The following is a 23952-nucleotide window of genomic DNA, read 5'->3' as shown; positions in this document are numbered from 1 at the left end:
AAAAATGTTTTAACTGTTCTTGGTCTTTCATTCTTTTTTATCAATACAGGATCAGCTTACCAAGTTCTGAGAAAACCCTATAGGGATTTTGATTGGAGTGAAATTGTATTTATAGACTCACAATTTAGGGAGAATTGACATACTTAAGATTCTCAAACTTTCCATTCATGAACATTTACTTAGACTTTCTTTTATGTCCTTCAGTGAAGTTTTATAATATTATCTTAAAAATCCAGAGCACGTGAGCTACTTTGTAGTCTTTTTTGCTACTGAAACATTTATAGTTTGATTGATTGTTGTTGGTAGATACTATTGATTTTTGCATACTGATTATATGTCCAAGAAATACTGCTGAACCATCTTATTGATTCTAGTAGTTTGCCAGTAGATTTTCTTAAATTTTATATAAAGACAATCATACCTTCCGTGAGTAATGAAATTTTGTTGCTTCTTGTGCAATCCTTATATCTCTTATTTATTTTCTTGCCTTATCCCTTTAGCTAGGGCCGCCAGCATAATGTTTTAACGGGAGTAGTGGTGGAGGCCTCTTCTCTTGTTCCTGACTTTAAAGGATGTCTAACGTTTCACAATTAAGAACGATGTTTGCCATGACTTTCTACTACATATCCTATTAAGGGTCAAGGAAGTTCTCCTGTATTTTAAGTTTTCTGATTTTTAAAAAAAATTTCTTAAATTTCCAAATGCTTGCCCTGTGGCTATAAGGATGAACAGTCTTTCTAACTTTAAAAAGTGGAGAGTTCAGGTGTAGGCAGGTACACATAATCAAGGATCTCAGTGGCAGCAGAGATTTGAAGAGAAGAAGCTGGAATTGCCATGTCCATATCCACTGAACTTGGAAACCTCCCCTGGTTACCCACTAACTCCCCCAAAAGTCTCTTCCATGCTCTGCAGCTCTGAGACTTGGTGAGTTTTCCACTGGCCTCTGCCAAATCAGTATCCTGCAGTGCTTCCTACTGGTGCTATAGAACACGGAGCTACAAAAAGCTGGTCTAATCTCGCTTCTTCTGGATAGCCCTTAGGACATGGCCATAGGACCCGTTTTAAGTACTATTATGGTCCCAGTTGTTCCTTTCTGAATGCCCACCAAGTTTCTTATAGCTTTGCTTTGAATGTGGTGTCAGAGCTGAAATCAGCATTGTAGATGGACCTGAATCGAATACTGTTCAATTGAGGAGGACAATCCCTTCCTTGCAGTAGATATTTTATCTTTTATAGCCCAAGATTCCATTCGCTTTTTACAGTACTGGTGCCCAAAGACTTGCCATTTAACTAAATCCCTTGTGCCTTTCCTCTATATAGCTCCTGATTTTTTGACCTCTCTGTGTGGCTGGGTGTTTCAACCCATGGTCAAGTTTTTATGTTGACCTTTGTTAAATTTAATTCTGTTAGAGTCAACCTGTTACCATATTTTGGATCCATATTCTGTTATCCAGCTATACAACACCCTGCACAGCTTTGTGTCCTTTACAAATTTGATAAGCTCATATCCCCATCTGAGTCATTGTTGAGAATGTCAAACAGGATGGGGTTGAGGATAAGTCTCAGGGTCTGCCACCTGGAGGTCCTAGCAGGACAGCTTAGTCACGTGTATCATGCAAATGGAAATTACAGATTTTAATTATTTTATTATTATCACATATGTTATTATTAGAATTTAAATCTATAAAAATATAGACTGGAGATTTAGATTTGGGAACCACTGAAATGTGGGAGTGCATGAGAAGTAAAACAGGGGAAATGGACAATGTAGAGAAGAAAGATGATAGAACACAAAGATCAGAGACTTGAAAGGGGAAGCAGAGCTAGAGAAGGCAGAGAAGAAGGAATCAAAGATATAAGATGGGAACTAGGAGAGTCCAGGGTCATGGTAGGTAAGAGAGGATATAGTTCTAAGGAGAAGGGTCAAGGTCATTTGGTGTGTGTGTTGGGGGGGCTTGGGGGATGATGCCAATGGAAGGATTAGGAGCAAGATGAAATCCCAGTTCAACTCTGGAGGGGGGTATTGGTAATGCTTTTTTTCTTAAGCCAAGTGGTAAGTAAATACATGTTTTGTTTTTTTTTTAAAGATTTTATTTATTTTTTGACAGAGAGAGAGACAGCGAGAGAGGGAACACAAGCAGGGGGAGTGGGAGAGGGAGAAGCAGGCTTCCCGCTGAGCAAGGAGCCCGATGTAGGGCTCGATCCCAGGACCCTGGGATCATGACCTGAGCCGAAGGCAGACGCTTAACGACTGAGCCACCCAGGCACCCCTAAATACATGTTTATCGCATGATTATTTATACTTTTTCGAATACAGAAAATATTCATAATAAAAGTTTTTTTTTTTCTTCAAAAAGAGTGAATAGGTAATGCGGAAGTTGAAGTGCTGGGAATAGATTACTTTTAAAAATGGGTGTTATATGCCAATGAATCATGGAACACTACATCAAAAACTAATGATGTAATATATGGTGATTAACATAACATAATAATAAAAAAAGAAAGAAAGAAAAAGAAAATGAAATTGTAGGGCACCTGGGTGGCTCGGTTGGTTAAACATCTGCCTTTCGCTCAGGTCATGATCTCAGGGTCCTGGGATCAAGTCCTGCACCATGCTTCCTGCTCAGCGGGGAGTCTGCTTCTCCCTCTGCCCGCCCCCAAACTGGTCTGTGTGTGTGTGCACGAGCACCAAAATAAATAAAATCTTAAAAAAAAAATGAAATTGTAGTGGTGAAAAGGCAAGAGAAAGAGTAAAAGCTCATGAGGTAGAGGGTGCTGGTCATGGTCTTGAGCACATTAATAGTTGAGGGGAAGATGCCAGTGGAGAAGAGGGGCTTCACTGTGGGGGAAAAAGAAGGCAATTGATAGACTAAACTCCAGAGTGGAGAAAGGGGAGGGGATTAAGAACTCAGGAGGCACAATAACTAAAATGTGGAAGCAATTTAAGTGTCTATCAGCGGATGAACGGGTAAGCAAAATGTGGCATATATGTGATAAAATATTATTCAGCTTTAAAAAAGAAGGAAATTCTGACACATGCTCAACATGAGACATTAAAGACACTAAAGACATTAAAGACATTAAAGACACTCGGCTGAGTGAAATAAACCAGTCACGAAAAGATAAATACTATATCCACTTACATGAGCTACTTAGTCAAATCATAGAGACAGAGCAACACAGCCCTACCTCAAGAAGCAAGAAAAATCTCAAACAAACAACCTAACCTGACACCTAAAGGAGCTAGGAAAAGAATAAACAAAGCCTCAGTCCAGGAAAAGGAAGGAAATAATAAAGATTAGGGCAGAAATAAATGATACAGAAACTAAGAAAACCTCAATACAACAGATCAATGAAACCAGGAGCTGGTTCTTTGAAAAGATCAACAAAAGTGATAGAACTCTAGCAAGACTCATAAAAAAAAAAAATAAATAAATAAAAGAGGACTCAAATAAACAAAAAATTACTAATGAAAGAGGAGCAATAGCAAAAAACACCATAGAAATATGAACAATTTTAACAGAATACTACAAAAATGTATATGCCAACAAATTGGAAAACTTAGAAGAAATGGATAAATTCCTAGAAACATATAACCTATCAAAACTAAAGCAGAAGAAATAGAAAACTTGAGCAGACCAATTATTATCAAGGAAATTGAATCAGTAATCAAAAAACTCCTAAAAAACAAAAGTCCAGGACCAGATGCCTTCACAGGTAAATTCTACTGAATATTTAAAGAAGAGTTAATACTCATTCTTTTTAAATAATTACAAAAAAATACAAGAGGAAGGAAAACTTCCAAAGTCATTCTATGAGGCCAGTATCATCCTGATATCAAAACCAGATAAAGACACCACAAAAAAAGAGAACTACAGGTCGACATCTCTCATGAATATAGATGCAAAAATCCTCAAAAAATATTAGCAAACTGAATCCAATAATATATCTAAAAAAATCATACACCACGATCAAGTAGGGTTTATTCCTAGGATGTAAAGGTGGTTCAATATTCACAAAACAATCAACATGATACACCATATCAATAAGACAAAGGATAAAAACTGATCTGGTCATTTCAATAGATGCAGAAAAAGCATTTGATAAAGTACAACATCCATTCACAATAAAAACCCTCTGCAAAGTAGGTTGAGAGGGAACATATCTCAACATAATAAAGACCTTATATGAAAACTACACAGTAAACATTATACTCAATGGGAAAAAACTGAGAGCTTTTCCTTTAAGGTCAGGAACAGGACAAGGATGTCTATTCTCACCACTTCTATTCGACAGAGTACTGGAAGTCTATGCCACAGCAGTTAGACAACATAAAGAAATAAGAGCCATCCAAATTGGTAAGGAAGAAGTAAAACTCTATTTGCAGATGACATGATATTCTGTATAGAAAAACTTAAAGTCTTCTCCAAAAATTTACTAGAACTGATAAATTCAGTAAAGTCACAGGATAGAAAATCGATGTACAGAAATACAGAAATCTGTTGCATACCTAAACACTAAGAAGGAAGCAGCAGAAAATGAGAATAAAAACACAATCTCATTTACAATTGCACCAAAAATGATCAAATATCTAGGAATAAACTTAACCAAAGAGGCAAGGGATCTATGCCCTGAAAACTATAAGACACTGATAAAAGAAATTCAAGATGACACAAAGAAATGGAAAGACATTCCATGCTCATGGATTGGAAGAACAAATATTGGAAAATGTCCATACTACACAAAGCAATCTACAGATTGATGCAATCTCTATCAAAATACCAATAGCATTTTTCGTAACTAGAAAAAACAATCCTAAAATTTGTATGGAGCCACAAAAGACCCAGAATAGCCAAAACAATCTTGAAAAAGAACAACAAAATGGAAGGTATCACAATTCCAGGTTTCGTTATATTACAAAGCGGTAATAATTGAAACAGTCTGTACTGGCATGAAAATCGACACATAGATTAATGGAATAGAAGAGAAAACCCAGAAATAAACCCACAATTATATGGTCAATTAATCTTTGACAAAGGAGGAATGAATATAGAATGGGGAAAAGACAGTCTATTCAACAAATGGTGTTGGAAAAACTGGAAAACCACATGCAAAAGAATGAGACTGGACCCTTTTCTTTCACTATACACAAAAAGAAACTCAAAATGGATTAAAGATCTAAATGTGGGATCTGAAACCATAAAAATCCTTGAAGAGACCATAGGCAGTAGTCTCTCTGGCATTAGCCAGAGCAACATTTTTTCTAGATAAGTCTCCTGAGGCAAAGGAAATAAAAGCAAAAATAAAGTAAAGTATTGGGACTACATCAAAATAAAACGTTTCTGCACAGGAAAAAATCAACAAAACTAAAAGGCAACCTACTTTTTTTTTTTTTAAAGATTTTATTTATTTATTTGACAGAGAGAGAGACAGTGAGAGAGGGAACACAAGCAGGGGGAGTGGGAGAGGGAGAAGGAGGCTTCCCACTGAGCAGGGAGCCCGACGTGGGGCTCAATCCCAGCACCCTGGGATCATGACCTGAGGCGAAGGCAGACACTTAATGACTGAGCCACCCAGGCGCCCCAAAAGGCAACCTACTAAATGGGAGAAGATATTTGCAAATGACACATCCTGTAAAGGGTTAGTATCCAAAATATATAAAAAAACTGATACATCTTAATACCCAAAAAACAAATAACCCAATTAAAAATGGGCAGAAGACATGAACAGATGTTTCTCCAAAGAAGACATCCAGATGGCCAAGACACATGAAAAGATGTTCAACATCACTCATCATAAGGGAAATGCAAATCAAAACTGCAATGAGCTATCACTGTACACCTGTCAGAACAGCTGAAATCTAAAACACAAGAAACAACAAGTGCTGGAGAGGATGTGGAGAAAAAAGAACCCTCATGCACTGTTGGTGGGAATGCAAATTGGTGCAGCCACTGTGGAAAACAATATGGAGTTTCCTCAAAAAGTTAAAAATTGAAATATCTATGATCCAGGAATCACACTACTGGGTATTTATAAAAAAAACAAAAACAAAAACAGTAATTCAAAGGGATACATGCACCCCGATGTTTATTGTAGCATTATTTACAATAGCTAAGTTATGGAGGCAGCCCAAATATCCATTGAAAGATGCAGGGATAAAGAAGATGTGATATATATATATATATATATATATATATATATGTAATGGAATATTATTCAGCCACAAAAAAGAATGAAGTCTTGCCATTTGCAATGATATAGATAGAGCTAGAGAGTATGATGCTGAGTGAAATAAGTCAGAGAAAGACAAATACCATTTGATCTCACTCATATGTGGAATTTAAAAATCAAAACAAATAAGCAAAGAAAAAGAGAGAGAGAGAAAGAGAGAGAGAGAGAGAGACAAACCAAGAAACAGACTCTTAAATACAGAGAACAAACTGATGGTTTCCAGAGGGGAGGTGGGTGGGAGATGGGGAAAATAGGGGATGAAGATTAAAGAGTACACTTATCACGATGAAAAAAAACCAAAATAAAATAAAATGATTAAAAAAATCATAGAGACAGAAAGCAGAATGGTGGCTCCCAGCGGCTGGGAAGGGGCGTGGGAGTAGTCTCTGGATCAGAAAAAGGAAAGAGACCAGAGATGAAGGAATAAAAAAAGGGTGACAATAAAGAAAAGGTTTGAGGTGGGCAAGCAGAAATTTGAAGTTGTCACTGGATGAGCTTCATCTTGGCACAGGGACTGGTGGGGTCCACCGAGGGGGGAGGTGTGTTGCAGGCTGGAGCAAAGAGGAAGAGGTCTGGAGTCTCTTGTGGGAGGGAGGCATGAGGGACCAGCGAGGAATGAAGGAAGGAGGCACCAGGTGGCAAGGAATGCTCAGCAGGGGTTAGCTGTGTGGGGATGCAGTAGATACAACACCATCTTTGGGGGCTTTCTCTGGCTCTGCTCGGCTACCTAGGAATGCAGGTGGAGAAAGCAGACAGGGTGTGGGTGGTAATCCTGAACTGAGGGTTCTCAAGGTGGGGGGAAGCAGCTTGGGGTGCTGACAAAGTCTGAGCCCGGCAGAGCGAGACATACTCTCTGTCCATATTTACATTTGAGAGGGGGTCTCTGGAGAGAGCTCTGCTTTGGGGACCAAATTGGGAGGGGCAGGGAGGCCTGTGAGTTATGTGTGCTGTAAGATCTGAGCCTGCCTCAGGTCTCACAGCTTGTAGGGGAGCCCCTAGGGAACCCCCTGGAGTACTGGGGTACCTATAAGGTCTGTAATGTCAAAGGGGCTGAGGAAAATTCTGACAGATTCATTAGTCTGGGTGAAAGAGGTCTGCAACGCTAGCTTTCAGGGCAAGTCTATGGGATCTTCAGGATAGTTTTACACAGTTTTCATACCCACAGTAGATATCCTAGATTGGCTTCAGCCTTCATAGCAGGAGGTAGCCTGGGACCGAGCTAGAATTTACCAATTTATTTCAACTAGACTCTACCTAGCACAGAAGCTGCTACATGGTAATGACGGCAAACCACATGCCCTACTTCTCTCCTGCAGAACCTTCAGCTAGAAACCTCTCCGCTGTTCTAATGCATAGTTTTGTTATTAGTGATGGTGTGGAGGGGGCCAGGATTGGGAGCCCAGGAAATTTTTTACCAGCATTCAGAAAGAAGAACAAGACTGAATTTCACACATTGAAAGATGTTAAAATATTAAAAATCTCCAGATGGCACGACGAAGAGGATTTGGTTCCAAATTTACTGTCCCCAGGAGTGGTTTTGCTCGAGTAAGGACAGCCCAGCCGGCAGAGTAATTTTGACATCACAATAATGCGAGGGATGTGCAGCTACTTCTCCTAGGAGAGTTTTAGAAAGGCAGGCTGGGCAGCTGAATGGCCTCAAGATTGCTCAAGGACTTTGGGGGGTTCTTAGTTCTAATTCTAGACTTTCTGTGTGACTGAGTGACTTGGTAATTGGGAGCCTCTTGAAACACACATCCATTTGTTTTGTATCCCCACAGCGTGGCATCCACACCTGCTTCATGGATTTAATACAGAAGGAATCACCAGTGGAATAGAAATGAGGTGGCCACATGGTAATATAAAATATTCATATCTGATAGCATCACCTCCTGCTTTCTACCTTATTAGGGAAAGGAACACTTCTGACAGCTGGAATGCTGTTGAATAAGAGCCTGCATTCTAGAAGCAGGCTGCTGGGAGGGAATCCCTGCTTCACTGCTTTCTAGTTGAATAGCTTCACTGAGCTATAGTATCGTTATCTGTAAAACGGGGACAATATATTCATACCTCCGTCACAGATCATCATGAGGATGAAATGAGACAAAAGAGACAAAGACCCTGGCAAACAACGGAATCACAATCATGCAAGGGAGTTGGGAGTCTCTTTGCTGTCAGGATTCCCTTTTTCCCTAAGCCTAGGATTCACTTCTCATCCCTGGCTTGCAGCCTGGGGTCTTCCTAAATATACCAAACATGCAGAGTGTTACTGCTCAGAGAGCTGTGAAGGTCAGTTAATTTACAGAACCTCGGGCAGGTGCCCAGGTCATAGTGTAGCCTCAATACCTGCCTATTGAAAGAATGAATGTTGAAAGACATTTGCTCTCAATCTCTGGGAATTACAAAACACACAAATTAGTTTTACTAAGCAAGTGATTTAAAGATTCCCATGTATGCAACAGAACTGTTGGACCCTTGAGTTTTGAGAATACAACAATTCACTGAAATTAATGAAAGTGTCTGGAGGTCAGTGGTTCTCAAATTTTACCACACAAGAGTTTCTGGATTAACTAAAAAATCCCCAAAGAGTCAGAATCTGAAGATCTGGGAAGAGGGTCATCTCCAACATTTTAAACCAGTCCCTCAGATAGTTGATGCAACATTTTAGGGCAGCCTAAAGTTCTCTGTCGAGAAAATCTAGAGGTTACTTAAAAATGTGATGGCTGCTCATCTAAAAGCAGGAATCTATTCTTTTACTTTTAGGTGTCCTTCTTTTTGCTCCAATGGCTGAAAGAAGAATAGGATTGAAATTACCTTCAGTCATAGACTGGGCTGGGAGAATCTGGTGTTGAGCAAGTATAGACATGCTTAAAGGATGTGGCATGAAGATCTAGAGTCATTTGGACACACTCTATGCCTGGAAATCATCCACAAGGGCTATGCTCTTGGGTTGTAAAGCTAGGAGCCTATCTGTTTCTCAGTCTGACATTTCAGGAGGACTGTATTTTCTCCCTCAGGATTAAGGAAGAAATATTCTGCAGTGCCATTGTAAATAATTCAACATCTAAGAAAGCTTAATGTGAACCACAAAAATATGACCCACAGCACACTCCAAGTCCAAGAAGAATGCCTCTAGATCAGCATTCAAAGTCTATTACTAGAAATAAATGCTAGGCCCCTCAGTCAGCCAGGGAGAAGTTTCTGTGTATTTCCATGATTTTTCTATGGAATTAAACTCTCCTGGAATCTGCACTCCGCATTTAACCTCCGTCTGAGGTCATGAGTCTGTTCCATCATGACGCGGGGCTAATCTGGCACCTCTGTCCCCTCCCCCACTAATCTGCTGTTGTGAATGTTGCTTTGAAAAGGTCTCAAGATTCAATTATTAATCAGAACCAATTTAACAGGATGTTGGTGCCAGGAATGAATTTTTTTTCAATTTGCAAAGCTGGGATAAGCTGATCAAGGAGAATGGTACAATTTCACAGGAAATACATTAAGCTTCCCACGTCTGCCTAAAGAGCTTACTGAGGTTCACAAGAGTGCAAAGAAAGGTGTGTTTGGGTGGATACATTACCAGTCGATGGAGAGTCATTATGAAGAATTTATAAGCCATAGCAACCTCCGTTCAGATAAAGTTTTCTTAACCTGGAAGGAAGGGCCAAGTTGCTATACTCTCTCGTAGCTATGAGAAGCTACAAGCTTATTAATTATCTTATGAGGCGCCAGACTTCAGACAGGAGGGTGATAAATGACCTAAGTCATTTGCAATGTGCTGAAAGTGCAGACGGTTGTGTTGAGTGTGAGAAACTACGTTTTTAAAAAAGAATTTATTTATTTGAGATAGAGACAGAGAGGGAGCACAACAGGGGGAGAAGCAGAGAGAGAGGGAGGGCTCCATCCCAGGACCCCGGGATCATGACCTGAGCCGAAGGCAGATGCTTAACCGACTGAGCCACCCAGGCGCCCCTGAGAAGCTACATTCTTGAAGAGGGGCTCTCATGATGAATTGACCTCACCATGGAACCTCAGCTGTCCTGTGCATGTACGAGGTCACCTCAAAAGGTGACTGGGTGCTCATCCAAACACAAGAATCTCTTTGTTGTTTTACATTTCCTCCTTTTTTTCTCCTATGGACGGATGGATGCTAAGATGGAAATTACCTTTAGTCATAGACTGGAAACTTTTTCTCCCCACAGGATTAGAATTTCACCTCGGGGCGCCTGGGTGGCTCAGGCAGTTAAGAGTCTGCCTTTGGCTCAGGTCATGATCTCAGGGTCCTGGGACTGAGCGTCAGTGCTCCCCACTCAGTGGGGAGTCTGCTTCTCCCTCTCCCTCTGCTGCTCCCCCTGTTTGTGTTCTCTTTCTCTCAAATAAATAAATAAAATCTTAAAAAAAAAAAAAAAGAATTTCACCTCTTAACACTGTGTGAGAATTAACGATCATCTCCTAGTCAGGGGAGACTGAGGTACAGGCAATGAGCTACAAAATTTGCAGGCCAGGGCTAAATGAAAATTGTTCAGAAAGTGGGAAAAAGTGCCATTAAAGGTATTACAATATGAAGATTTTTTCCTTCTTTCTTGTGGTCTCTCTCTTCCCTTGTCATGGTGTTTGTGTTTACTCTTTTTCTAAAAAAAAAATATTTTATTCATTTATTTGAGAGAGAGAAAGAGAGCAAGCAGGAGCGGGGTGGGGGAGCAGCAGAGGGAGAGGGAGAAGCAGGCTCTCCACTGAGCAGGGAGCCCGATGCGGGGCTCGATCCCAGGACCCCGGGATCATGACCTGAGCCAGAGACAGAGGCTTAACCGACTGTGCCACCCAGGCTCCCCCAACTCTTCTTTTCTTATTGTAAAATACATAGAACATCAAATTTGCTCTCTTAACCTTTTTTATATTTATATGTTACATGTACATTTTGCACATTTTTAAGTGTACAGTTTGATGGGATTAAATACATTCACACTGTTGTGCAATCACCACTAGTCATGGTGTATTTTATTTGCTATTTATTTATTTAAGATTTTATTTATTTGAGAGAGAGAGAGCGAGCATGAGCAGGGGAGAGGGGAAGAAGGAGAGCGAGAAGCAGACTTCCCGCTGAGCAAGGAGCCGGGACTCTGGGATCATGACCTGAGCTGAAGGCAGATGCTTAACCGACTTAGCCACCCAGGCTTCTCCTTATTTGCTATTTAATGTCCTTCTAGGGAAATAAAGTTAAACCGTTTAATTATTAGCATAAATTTCATCATTCATTTTTACATTGTGCTGTGCTAGTTTTAAATGTAAATGTCAGAGCATTTAGCTGATTTGTACAATCACTGAGATCACGCAATTTGTATTTTGTCTCAGGAGGATGCCTTGAACTGGCTGGAAAATACCAACACAGATTCGGGAGGGTTGGGAAGGAAGAGAGGGTTCCCCCAGGTAGAGAGCGGGCTCGAGGGAGCTGGCTGGGAGCCCTTGCCCTGTGTGCCCACTCGGATCTGATCGCTGCTGATATCACCCCTCCCACCCGCTGATGGACTGATGCATTGCTCCCTGGCTTGAAGCAGGGCCTGGGGAATCTCCCCTTCCCACCGGTGGTCTCCCCAACAAATGGTGATAAGTTACCCCCCAGGGGACTGCAATCTCTGGACTCGGGAACTGGATCAGGAGTGGGCGGCAGGTCCATCCCTCATTGAGTGGTGGCCTCCTGCCTGATGTCCACCAGACAGACACAGCGCTGCTATCCTGGGCCCAGGTGGCCACTGCTATGGCCTGCCCCAAGATGCTGCAGGACAGGTGCACCCACCCAGGATCTTCCCCACCTGTGCCCAGGCCCTTCCTGGGGCAGAAGGTGGCAGTGCTCACTGGCCAGGCCCAAGGAGGGGAGGCTGGGCAGGCTTGGGTTCCAGGGGACAGGAAAGTGGGTGGAGAAATCCCCCTCCCCCTCCAGCTAGGAACTTCTGATGGGCGTGGCAGCAGGAAGCAGGGCCCCATAAACAGTCTCTGAGCCTCCGCACCCCCTTGCATGCTCCAAGCTTCCACTGCCCCATCAGACTTCACTTATACAACATCGTTTTAAGCCTGGGGCTGCACAGCATTAAACCCCAAGCATGGGGCCCTGCTGAGCTTAGGTCCCTATGGGACTACACTGGTCAGTGGTGTACTCTTGGAGCTGGGCCTGCATGCAGGAGCAAAGAGCAAGTGAGCCAGAGGAGAGTCAATGCCCCTGTCAGCAAGGCCAGCCCTGCCCATTTCCCGCTCCCAACAGGGTCCCTCCTGATCCACAAACATCTCTCTGAGGAGTGGATTTGTTCCTTGGACAAAGCCTTCTTTTCTCTCGATACCGCCCCATGTTCAGCACTGCCCTCAGTTCTCCCCGCCCGCTGAGGGTTCTAAGCCTGGTGCTTTGACCCAACCCCCACTGCTGGGAGAGTGGGCTGCACTCCTGGACACAGAGTAAGTTTGAACTCCATTTGTGATTTCTTTTTGGGTGTTCCTTTGCAGCTCCTCTTTCTTGCTTCCCTCTCTCCCCCTCCGTCTGTGCAAGGGCAGATGGGAAGTCTATCTCCTAATTGTGCTTTATAGGAAGTGAAGGTGGGGTCCCTGCCTGGCAGGGTGCACGCGGCTCCAGCCCGCTGGAGAGGCCCTTGAGCCCCTGGGAGGGGGTGGGGTGGGCACCTGCTTTCCAGGATTGAGGGAGGCCCAACAAGAAGAATGGAGAGAAAGAGAGGGAAAAAGCTGCAGAAAGTCACAGAAGCAGAGAAAATATGGGAAAGGGAGCATGGGAGGATGGGTAAGGGGAAGAAGATGAAGGAAGGTGGGAACGAAGGAAGGCGGGCAGGAAGTGAGCCAGCGCTTTGCCTGATCTACCAACATACCGGAAAGACTAGAAGCTTGACCTGATCAAGCTGCCGCCCCCAAGCAGACAACATCTGTGCATGCTGGTGTCAGACAATGCCCATGAGAACTAGCTACCAGGAAGCTCAGCTCCAAGCCTCTTGCCCGGCTCAGCACATCCCGGAAAGTGTGACTTGGCATATTAATCTCAGTACTTCCTGAAGAATGAGTGCCCTGGGAAGGTGTGGGTGCTCTGGACGGAACTGGGCTGGGGGGTGAAATGGGAATGTGACATGGGACAGAGAACAATGGCAAATCCTCTCTGGAGTTCCTGGCAGGACCCTGTGTTGAGGAGAGCTGGGACATTTCAGTCACAAAAATCTTCACGGAAATTAATTCTACGTTTCCAGGGTGATCAGTGCAGAGGCCACATGAGCCAAGTGTACTCACAGCCTCAAGTTTTGAAAACGCTTTCTTCCTGGCAATGGTAGACTGAACTAGCCTCTTGGGTCCTACTGGGAAATCACCGTTAACTCTCTCGCTCTTCAAGAAGGGAGAAGAAAGGCAACTCCCTATTTGATAGGCTCACAGCCTAGAGACGACACACAGCTTCTTGGTCAAGCCTGGCACGCCACCCCAGAGATCCAGACTCCTAAGAAGCCATAGGCTTCCTCTTCTTCCTGGTCTCTCAGTAATTAACATCACTTCCCAGAGAAAGATCTCACTTTCAGATTATGATACAGATTCCACCGAGATTCTCCTCACGGCTGCAGCAAAAACAAATTTGTGACAATACAAAAGACTTGGAGTACTATGATACACTTACTGAGATCTCTTTCATGACCAGCGAGATGTGAGAACAGTATTTACCTCTAATTCAAAAGAGGAAGCTAACCGGTGCTAGAGGAGATGGTCCTGCTCCTTGTTCTGGAGCAGAAGTTCAAAATGGTGGTCTGTGAATCATCCACAGCAGAATTACACGGAATGATGGTTTCAAAAGCAGGTATCTGCATCCCCACTTCAGAGCTACTAAATCCCTGTGGGGGGAGGGGTCAGAATCCACATTTTAAATAAGGCGAGTGTTTGTAATCTTGCATCTATTGACATTTGTGAATCGAAGCTTGAAGTGGTTCTGAAACTACTGAGGCGGCCTCAGGATCACCTGGAGATGGCTGGGCCCCATTTACGGAGTTTCTGATTTGGTGGGGCTGGGGCAGGGCCTGAGAATCCGCCTTTCTTCTGAGCTCCTGAGTGATCCTGATGTTGCTGGTCTGAGAACACCACTGGGTTAGAACAATTACAACAATTTAGTTTTGTGTCCATCAAGGGTAACCTACTTAACTGTTCTCAGGGAGCCCTGAGGATCAGAGTGTGGGAGGCAGTGGTGGTGGAGGGCTTGTTTTCTGTCCCTCTGGGAGGTGAGCATCTGGGGAGGCCAAGCAGGGCTGCGTGGCCCCCAAGCCAGGCTGGTCTACCCAAGGCCCTTGGGGAGCAAATGTGGGCTGTTGTGTTTGTCAGGCTGCTGGGGGCTGGCTTTTCAGACTCTCAGGAGCTCAGCTTGGTTTCAGGTCACAGTGGAGTTACAGGCCTCTGTTCTAGGGCGAGCCGTGAAGGATCGGCCAAATCCAGCACTTCCATAGGTCCCACAACTGAGCTGGAATCACCGAGGCACAAAACAAAGCCGAGTTCTCATTACAAGGCTAGGAGCCTGCGGGACATGTTCACGGGACAGGCCACCAGCCTCCGGGCTGATATTTCAGGAGTCTCCGGCCACAGAGGCTCCCTTTATTCCCCATATAGAAAGTGTTGCAGGCTGAGGCCTCCACACCCCCCCGAGGCCACGCACGGCTGTGGTTCACCAGGGTGTGTGCGGCTCCTCCCCGCCTGGCTCAGACGCCTGCAGTTACCAACATGGCCACTAGAGGGCTCAGCAGGACCGCGATTACTTTAGGAAGGGGCCAGGAAGGACCTGGAAGAAGCCCAGGAAAGTGCCTCTCCCACTGGCCCCTGTATTCTCCAGCAAAGGCAAAAGCAGCGTGAGGAGCTCACCACCTCTGCCTGCCTGTCCAGTATCCTCAGTGGGACAACTGGTCTTGCGTGGCTGCCCAAGGAGGCGTTTTCCTCTTCAAGCTGCGCTAATGGTTGTCTCTGGAGAAGGGCTGGGAATACTGGGGCAATGATGGTCCCCAGGAAGGGGTCTGCGGGCTCTTAGCATCATTTTCAACAGCTGCTCTCTCCAAAGGACGTGGTAGAGCGACATTTTTCAATCCAGGATGAGGTACCACGCAAACGCAGCTTTATGAGTCGTCTAACACAACCTGGTTTCCAGCCAGATTTGCCCTCTGAAGTCCCCGCTCCACCAAAATCCTGGGGCTGAAATTCTAGCCCAGTGATACTTTCTGAGCTCACAGCTTTTATGCAGGGCTACATTTTGTCCAGCAGCATGAGAACCTAAGAAGTGAGCAGGCAATTATCCACCTCTGTGATCCTCCCCATCCCTGCCATATCCTGACCTGCTCTTCCCACCCAACTTTGAATCAGGGGCAGATCCAAGGGAGACGGCTGCAGACCAGAGGGGCCACTTTGAAAAAAGATGCACTTTAAGCTAAACTTGATATACAGAAGCCCAAATGGGCAAAATTGTTAAATCAAGTGACGATTCTTTGCTTCATAAAAAAGATTCATCATAAAAATGCCATGAATTTCCCATGGAAAAAGCAAGCCCTGTTAAAATGACATTGCATATTTCGTTCATATCTGCATTTCTATAGTTTTATGAGAACAAGGGCTGTATCTCACAACTTTGCTGAAGGTGGCATCTGTGGGCGTCTGCTGACTTTTCAATTATTCTTGGATTGCCTCAGAGACTTCCCTAGCCCCGTTAACTCAGTAAGCAATACACTGGAAAGAGAAAATGTAACCTTGTTCACATACTGGGCCTGGCATCTTGCGATGGAGAAAAATAGACATCAGCTAGCTAGCCCCAAACGGCAGAAATCGGAGATGACCAAGTCTGGAGTTTGCTGCATCTCCCTTGGTTTCTCGGGATTGTGTGAGGAGGGCAGGCTGCTTGCTTCTCACCCACACCTTCTCCCTCCTTCCTTTGTCCCCCTTCAGTTGGTAACAGAGACTCACGGGGCTCTTGCTCGGGTTTGTACAGCCCGACTGAACTTTCTTCGTAATTCTGTAGTGGGAAATGAACATGGCTGGGAGGACCCGCATGAAAGCAGCTGGAGGTTCGTGAGCAAATTAGCATTACATATTTACTGAAATCAGCTGTTCTCACACTTGTTTTACAGGTGAGGAGCCTGAGGTCCAGAGAGGCACAGTAACTTCCCCAAGCTCACCCAGATGTTTATGGCACAGCCAGGACTGGGACCAGAGTCTTTTCTTGGGATGTCAGCTCCTTCATTTTCATTCACTTTAAAAAAAAAAAAAGCTCTTTGGCTGTGCAGGGGGTTCTCTCCCAGTGAGAAATGAGCTGGGACCATACACTGGTGAGATGCCTCAATGGAAAGAGGAGGACTGGGATTTAACCCAGCCTCTGCCCCGTCATCTGGGGCAAGTTACTTTCCCTCCCAGTCATCTTCTGTGAATTAAGGGGTTTGGAGTGAAGGACCCATCATCTCTAAGGACCTGTCAGCTCCAGAATTCTGTGCACTTCTAAATGGTGGGTTGGGGTCTCAACACCAAGGGGATACATATTGTGAGAGCCCCTCCAATTTTAAGTTCTTGTCATCTCTGACAACTAACTTGGAAAATTTCCTCCTTACTAATGCCCACTGAACACGCACTTGAAACTTCAGCGAGACTGAGAATAAGCCGATCCAGGCCTGAGGTCGCTGGCAGGTGGGGAAGGCCGTACAGTGAGACGGGGTTATATTTTAAACGTTCCAGATATTCTCTTTGTCAGGCACAAATTCCTCCTCTGCAATTTATTTATTCTGTCAGTCTAGTTTATCACATACTAAACTCACTCAAAGTGGAAATATAGTTTATGTGGATTCAGGGAGCACCAAAACACCATTGTGTGAATGAAGCGCCAAGAGAGCCCATTATTTGGCTTAAAAGCCATTATCTTCTCCTTCATGATCGCATGTTTAATATACGTATGTGTGCCCATCATATACATACGAACAGAGAGAAATAATAAACGAGAAGTTTACTACTTCTCTCCCTGGCTCATTTTAGCCCTGCCACGGGGCACGATGGTATTTATTTTCACATAGCATTCACGCCTACACGAAGACTCCCAGAACAAGAAACTGTTTAGGCTGGCAGCCCCGGAAAGACACTACACAGCAAAGGTGGGCGGTCGGTGACCATGACCAGTGTGGTGAAGCCCACGGATGTTTCCACACCGTGAAGCTGGTGTCACCGCAAGAATGTGGACACATGCCTAGAATCCTAAAAGCTGACAATCTGAGGGCTCATTGTCAGAGAACAATGACCCAACGCCTTCCCCAGGAGTCCCCTGCTCCTTCCCCGGGCAGGTGCCAGGCTGACAGCTTCACGTGCTCTGGCTCTTGCCCAGGTGCCGGGGATTTTGGGAGAGAGAAGCACAAATACAAAATCAGGACCGAGACAGAAGATCTATGGCTTAAAAGTGACGGTTCATGCGGCCCAAGCGCCAAGCGGCGAAAGCGGGAGTCAGCGGAGAGCAGCGGAGAAAACATGCGGGGGCAGTAGGCAGAAGCGCACAACACAACAGCCGGACCCACAAGGAGCCATGCTCACACTTACATGGTGTGGTCTCACACTACCTTAGTTTGCTTTAAGCATTTCCATCGTCTGAGAGTTTGGGAGGGAAAAACAGAACGGTTAAAGGTAAAATAAGTGAAGAGCTTGCACTTCTTTTTCATGGTTAAAAGTAACAATGTCATTCCTGGCCATCCCGGTCACGGCGTGCAGAAAAACACACGTGGTGGTTCACCGTGACGAAAGGCAGAGTTCTGGGAGCCATATCCTGGTTTCATATCTTGTTTCTGCCACGTGTTAGCTGTGTGACCCCGGCAAGCGTCTTATCTTTCTGGGTCTCAGTTTCCTCATCTGTAAAATGGGTCCAACAGGAGCACTTACCTCATAAGATCGTGGTGAGGAGGGCATGAATGATACACATGAAATACCTGGAACAGTCCTATTCACCACTGAGCGTTATCTAAGTATTAGATACCATTGTTATCATTAGTTTTACCTTTGGCTTCCTCAGGCAGTACCACCCAGACTAGATGATCAAACATTTATGGAGAGCCAAGGACTCACAGAGAATTTTAGATGCTCAATAAGAAAAAAACAACAGAAACAAATCAAAGCATTCAGGAGAAACAGACAAAGTTAGAAACGCACAGGATGGGCAATGGTTTCAGGTGTTGCAATAATTCTTTGAGGGCATTATTTCAAATTCCAAAGCAATTCAGAGTAGCTTTTAAAGAAAGATAAATAAAAATCAATCGCATACCCACAGATCAGTTAGAACCCCGAGGCCCGGTTCATGTTGGACAATGCAAAGCCATATACGCATCATCAGGGATTACCCTTTGGACTGACCGTGTCTTGTGTTTTCGAACCGGCTTCACGCACAGAATTGTTTAAGGCGCTGGTGCAAGGACGGGAGGGTCATGAGAACCACGTAGTTTACCAGGGCAGGCAGGAGGACAGCTTTCAGTCCTCCCTTCCTTCCCAGAACCATTCTGCCGGCTCTGAGCCCACTCGGCAGGATGTTGCTGTCCCGCGGGAAGAATGGGATGCGGGCGCCCTTCCTGCTTCCTTCTTTTGCTTGCTGACTATGTCACTTCTTACTCATCACGGGTCCCAGAAGGTTTCCCAGGGGGAAGCTTCAGGTTCCTCCGCTGTCACTCTAAGTTTTCCCACTTTCTCCAAGGTGTGGGGGATTGTGTTGGCTCCTTTAGGAATGGGAGCATCTAGACGAAGTGATGTGGTGGGTACAGTCGGATGGGCGGGTGCTAAATTTTTCAAAGGAAAAAGGAAAAGCAACATTGGAAGTTTTCAGTTGGTAGGGGACAGAGGGAGCGAGTAATAAGGAACATGTCTGCGTCTGTTTCGCCTAACTGACCTTTGCCAGAAAAGGTGAGTCACAGGCTGCCCCCATGGGTAGCATGCTCACCACCCCCCTCCCCAGCCCCCACCCTGAAGCACAGACACCTCCAGGGTGTTCAGCTTCCAGCTACGTGCAGGGCATGTGTGTACGTGTGTGTGTGTGTGTGTGTGTGTGTGTGTGTATCCATGGTGCCCCACCACGGATGGGTGTGCTTGAGAAGGCTCCTGCTTGAAGCAGAGTTTTAACGTGGATACTATTCTTATATGCAAGGGTACCCCAGAGTTGAATTCTCCAGCTGCCGGGTGAGCTGCAGGCTCCTCAAGTTTGGACCTGGGTTTTCCTGTCTCGGGCAGCCTCTCACCCTGCCAGATGGCATGCCCTCCGCTGCAGGAGGGGGTTAGGGCTGCTGGTGATTGCAGCTTGGTTTGGCAGGGAAGCTGGCTTTTTAAAAACACAGTCTGAGATTTTTCCCAATCACAGGCATCATTTCAAGGACACAGGTTACAGTGCTCGGGTTCTGGAACGCAGAGAGACACCTTGATCTGTTCAACACCTTTGCGAAGGGAAGCTATGTCATCAGAATGTTGCTTGAGCAAAAGTGCAAAAAAGGGGCCGAGGATATTCAGAGAAGCAAAGAGATTTCCAACCAGGAAAAGTAGACCTAATGAATTGATGTTTGCAGAAATGGAGACATTTAAATAGAATTATTAAGCAATTAGCCAAATTATAACTAGGATGGGAAACACAAGATGATCTCCAAGGGAATCATTTCCAATAAGTCATTCTCTTGCACTGGAAGGCTTTCATTCTATACTGTCTGGAAGGTCACTATTTTAGCAGAAGAGATAGAGGCGGTCACGTTTTTCTGGTTGATGGGACAAGCAACGTCATGTTTCTGGGAGGGTCAAGGAGCCCATCAGGCCACAGGACCACATCTGGAGGGCTGGAGCCCTTGCTGCAGAGAAGCTGGCCGGGCCACCAGTGCCCTGCAGTGTGAGCTTTAGTATGACCTAATGGCCATAGCTTCTAAGCTCTACTCGGGGTCCCAGGGCCTCACCCTCTCCAAGGCAGTACTGATACACCCAGGCGTCAGTTGTCAGGCTACGTTTAAGTGGGTAAGCCCGCGTAGGAAAAAGGCCAAAACAATGGGTTCTATCACCAAATGAAGGGCTGATGCCAGAGTCATTTTTAGAGTATTCTGATGTTCTTCGCTTTAGCTATATACTCAAGTCTCAAGACAAACTTCTGGATCCCTCTGACCCCTGAGAATTATCCCCCACGCCATAGGTATCATGTTCCAATCAAGGCCGAAGCAATGGGACATACTTCGTGTGCATCCTTCCTTAGAGTGGGAGAGGACTTCTTAGAGAAAAGGAATAGCATTACCCCTACCAAAAGGCAGCTCTGGCTTGGTGGTTCCAAGCATGCCCTTCTCTACTACAGACCCAGACAGGCCTTGTACCATCACTGGTCCTACTGGACACCGTTTACTGTTCAGAGGGCTCACCAAATTCATCAGTCACTCTTAACAGCGGCAGATCAACTAACAGCCTGAGATTCTACTCATTACATAATTTTTTCTATAATACTCAAAACACAAAAGCGGTCATAACCTTTATGTTTCCACTTGATTTACTCACACTTGAGTGAACAGCTGTCTCGTTCATTAGAAATTTTATAAAAACCCCAAATGTCCCTCTGAGTAAGTATTTCTTTTATATCTGGGTGATTTGCACTAAGCCTCGGGAGTCCAGGTTCGATAGTTTAATTTCTCACTTCCTAGGTGGTAGCAGATAATAGGTGGAACGCTGGGTGTTGACTGATTTTCCTTCAAATGCATCACCTCCTGGGCCTTCAGTGCTCAGTGGTGGAGGGTAGCAATGAAAAGAACAGATATGCAACAGAGCCCTAGTGAAGATGATTTTTAGTTGAGAGGTCTTTCAGAGGAGAGATATAAGATGGCGCTGTAATTTATGGTTGGAGTCAGAAATCTAGGCTGGACATGACCTTGGTAATTAATGGCCCAGTCTGCTGCTTTGTTTTACAGATAAGGCTATGAGGCCCCCAGAGGACCAGCGTCTCAGCCTGCTGGAGAGTCAGGGTTAGTGGTGGACCCCCGACTCATGATCCAGATGACCGAGCCATGCTGTTCCCCAGTTGCAAGAGAAGAGCGTAATTTTCTAAGCAATGACATCCATTAAAGGAGTAAAATATGAGCACTATGCCCAGCCTGCCCTGATGAGTTTAGAAAGGTTTAGTCTCTTCATAAGCTAAGGGCAAAGTTAGGAAGCTGCTTTCATTCCTCCAATAAGAATAAAATCAAATGGTGTGTATGGTCTGCCTTTAGGTCACTGATCCCCAAATATGACCGTTTATTCAGATTTGGGGATCAGTGACCTAAAGGCAGACCAAAATGAAATCTTGCCATTTGCAACGACGTGGTTGGAACTAGCAGGTATTATGCTAAGTGAAATAAGTCAATCAGAGAAAGACATGTATCATATGACCTCACTGATATGAGGAATTCTTAATCTCAGGAAACAAACTGAGGGTTGCTGGAGTGGTGGGGGGTGGGAGGGATGGGGTGACTGGGTGATAGACACTGGGGAGGGTTTGTGCTATGGTGAGCGCTGTGAATTGTGTAAGACTGTTGAATCACAGACCTGTACCCCTGAAACAAATAATACATTATATGTTTAAAAAAAAGATAGTAAGAAGGGAAAAATGAAGGGGGGGGAATCAGAGGGGGAGACGAACCATGAGAGACTATGGACTCTGAGAAACAAACTGAGGGTTCTAGAGGGGAGGGGGTGGAGGGGGATGGGTGATCCCGGTGATGGGTATTAGGGGGGCACGTACTGCATAGAGCACTGGGTGTTATACGCAAACAATGAATCATGGAACACTACATCAAAAACTAATGATGTAATGTATGGTCATTAATATAACATAATAAAATGAAATTAAAAAAAAGAAAGCTAAAATCTCATCCTTTGAACATAATTTTCAATTGAGAACTGTCACTGAAGAAAGACAAGTTATATCTTTATATTTGGTAAAATGAAAGCATAAAACCTAAACATCCTTACTAAACCCAGTGACCTCCACCTCCTCGCAAGAATATGTCCCTGAAATTCAGTTCGAGTAACACTGTCCTAGATCAGAATCCATCTCTTGTTCTCTTCTCTGGGCCCATTAATGAACTTCTCCTCTGGTTTATATTCCTTCCCACCTTTGCTTCTGTGGTAGCTACCTTTTGCATAGAATGGATGTTTTTTAGTTCACAATTTTGAATGGAGCTTGTGTGTCCTGTTACCTCGTCATCTGATCTCTGTCACTGAATCCCGGGTCCTTTGTGATTTTCTTAATATTTGCTTTAGTTGAAAATCCAGCCCAATCCTGCCTTCGTGGAACGGTATTTTTATTGAAAATGCTAGTTTTGTAGAAAGAAAGAGATAAAAGGTCTGCAGTCTGCCATCCACCGGCATCAGCCACTGTCTGGATTTCGGGAATGAAGTCCTACCAGTTAAAATGCACTTTAAACACCTCAGCTGGCCTTGTATGGTAGTTAACTTCCGTGTTTTACAATCTTGCCAATTTAACATTGCCATCCTGTCCTCCCTCTGGGGTGACAGGTGGCTAAAAACACATTTAGATTTTCCTCTACGGGGGAATTACTCTCTCCTTGACAAGCTCTCTCTGCTCCATGTCTCACAGATGACGAGGAATTTGCCAGGGACCTCCCCTTGGGAATGTCTCTTCCTGCCTACCTGCTTTCATCCACTCCTGGGTCAGAATTCTCTCAAGAATTCATTCCCCAGCGGCGCACGTAAGCATGCTAGAATTTCTTCTTGGCTCTTACAGTTGTTGTTGTTTTTGTTTGGATTTTATGGACAGCAACTTACAAAAAACTGGATGGGTCTCAGTTCTACATTATTTTGGTCAAAAAAAAAAAAAGAAAGGCTGCTTCTTTATACTTGCACCTTCCAGCACGGTAGCCGCTGAACACACATGACTTTAAATTTAATTTAAATGAAATTCAATTAAAAATCTAGTTCCTCAGTCTCTTCAACCACATTTCAAGGGCTCGAAAACCACACGTGTGTAGGGCACGTATCGGACAGAGCAGATACAGAATGTTTCCATCATTGTTCTTTGGCACAGCGATGCTCTAAAAGATTTATTATGCATTAATACAATTTGAATGCAAGATGCGTACTATGCTCTAGAAGTCGGATTTTGAAAAAGATACAATGAAACATAAATATATAAGACAACTTCAGCCAAAACCAATCTGTAAAGTGCTGAGGAGACTTACTGAATAAATAATACAGTTGGAAGTCTGGGTGTCTTTATGTTCAAGTCACACAAATCCTTGTCATTTAATTGAGGTTTTAAGAAGATCAGCCTTTATTTAAATGAAATGATAAAATGACTTTCACTAAATGGAGTTGTATACGTAAGGTTGGGGGTGGTGGACATGCATGGGGAGACCTATCAGAAGCACCTGGGAACCTGAGTCCAACTAGACATGGTCTCCCCAACCCACATAAGACCAGGAGGTTTTTTTGGTGGGGGGAGGGGAGTGCTGCAGGTGGAAACTCTGTAATTTGAAAAAGCTCCTCAAGTGGTTCCCATGTGTTTTTTCCACCCCATCCTTCAAGTTGGGAACCACTGCTCCCCCAGATGGCTAAACTGTTAGGGAGATGTGCCTAATGGCAGAATGGCAAGAACCATTTATGTAGTTCAAGCACCTAAGTCCTATATAGCTTATATTAGAGTTCTCTAGAGAAGCAGAGCCAATAGGATAGACTGGAAATATATGTATTTTCCCTGGAGAACCA

At 44.3% G+C, this 23952-nt stretch overlaps 1 protein-coding gene across 3 annotated transcripts in view; it reads right to left on the bottom strand.

The window, feature by feature from the left end:
• LHFPL3 (LHFPL tetraspan subfamily member 3) overlaps positions 1-23952 on the bottom strand; it is a 566274-nt gene that overhangs the window by 40615 nt on the left and 501707 nt on the right. The window contains exon 3 of one of the 3 annotated variants that reach the window (XM_032402332.1): positions 17794-17841. The exons of 1 other annotated variant lie outside the window; for it this stretch is intronic. In XM_032402332.1, the coding sequence (XP_032258223.1) occupies positions 17825-17841 (17 nt within the window). In that variant the 3' untranslated portion in view covers positions 17794-17824. The remainder of the gene's footprint in view (positions 1-17793; positions 17842-23952) is intronic. One more of the 3 variants, XM_032402331.1, reaches the window with a different exon arrangement.

This window comes from Phoca vitulina, unplaced genomic scaffold (genome assembly GCF_004348235.1).
Source record: "Phoca vitulina isolate PV1807 unplaced genomic scaffold, GSC_HSeal_1.0 scaffold4, whole genome shotgun sequence".
In the NCBI taxonomy this organism is placed as follows: domain Eukaryota; kingdom Metazoa; phylum Chordata; class Mammalia; order Carnivora; family Phocidae; genus Phoca; species Phoca vitulina.
This window is presented reverse-complemented; position numbering and strand designations above follow the sequence as displayed.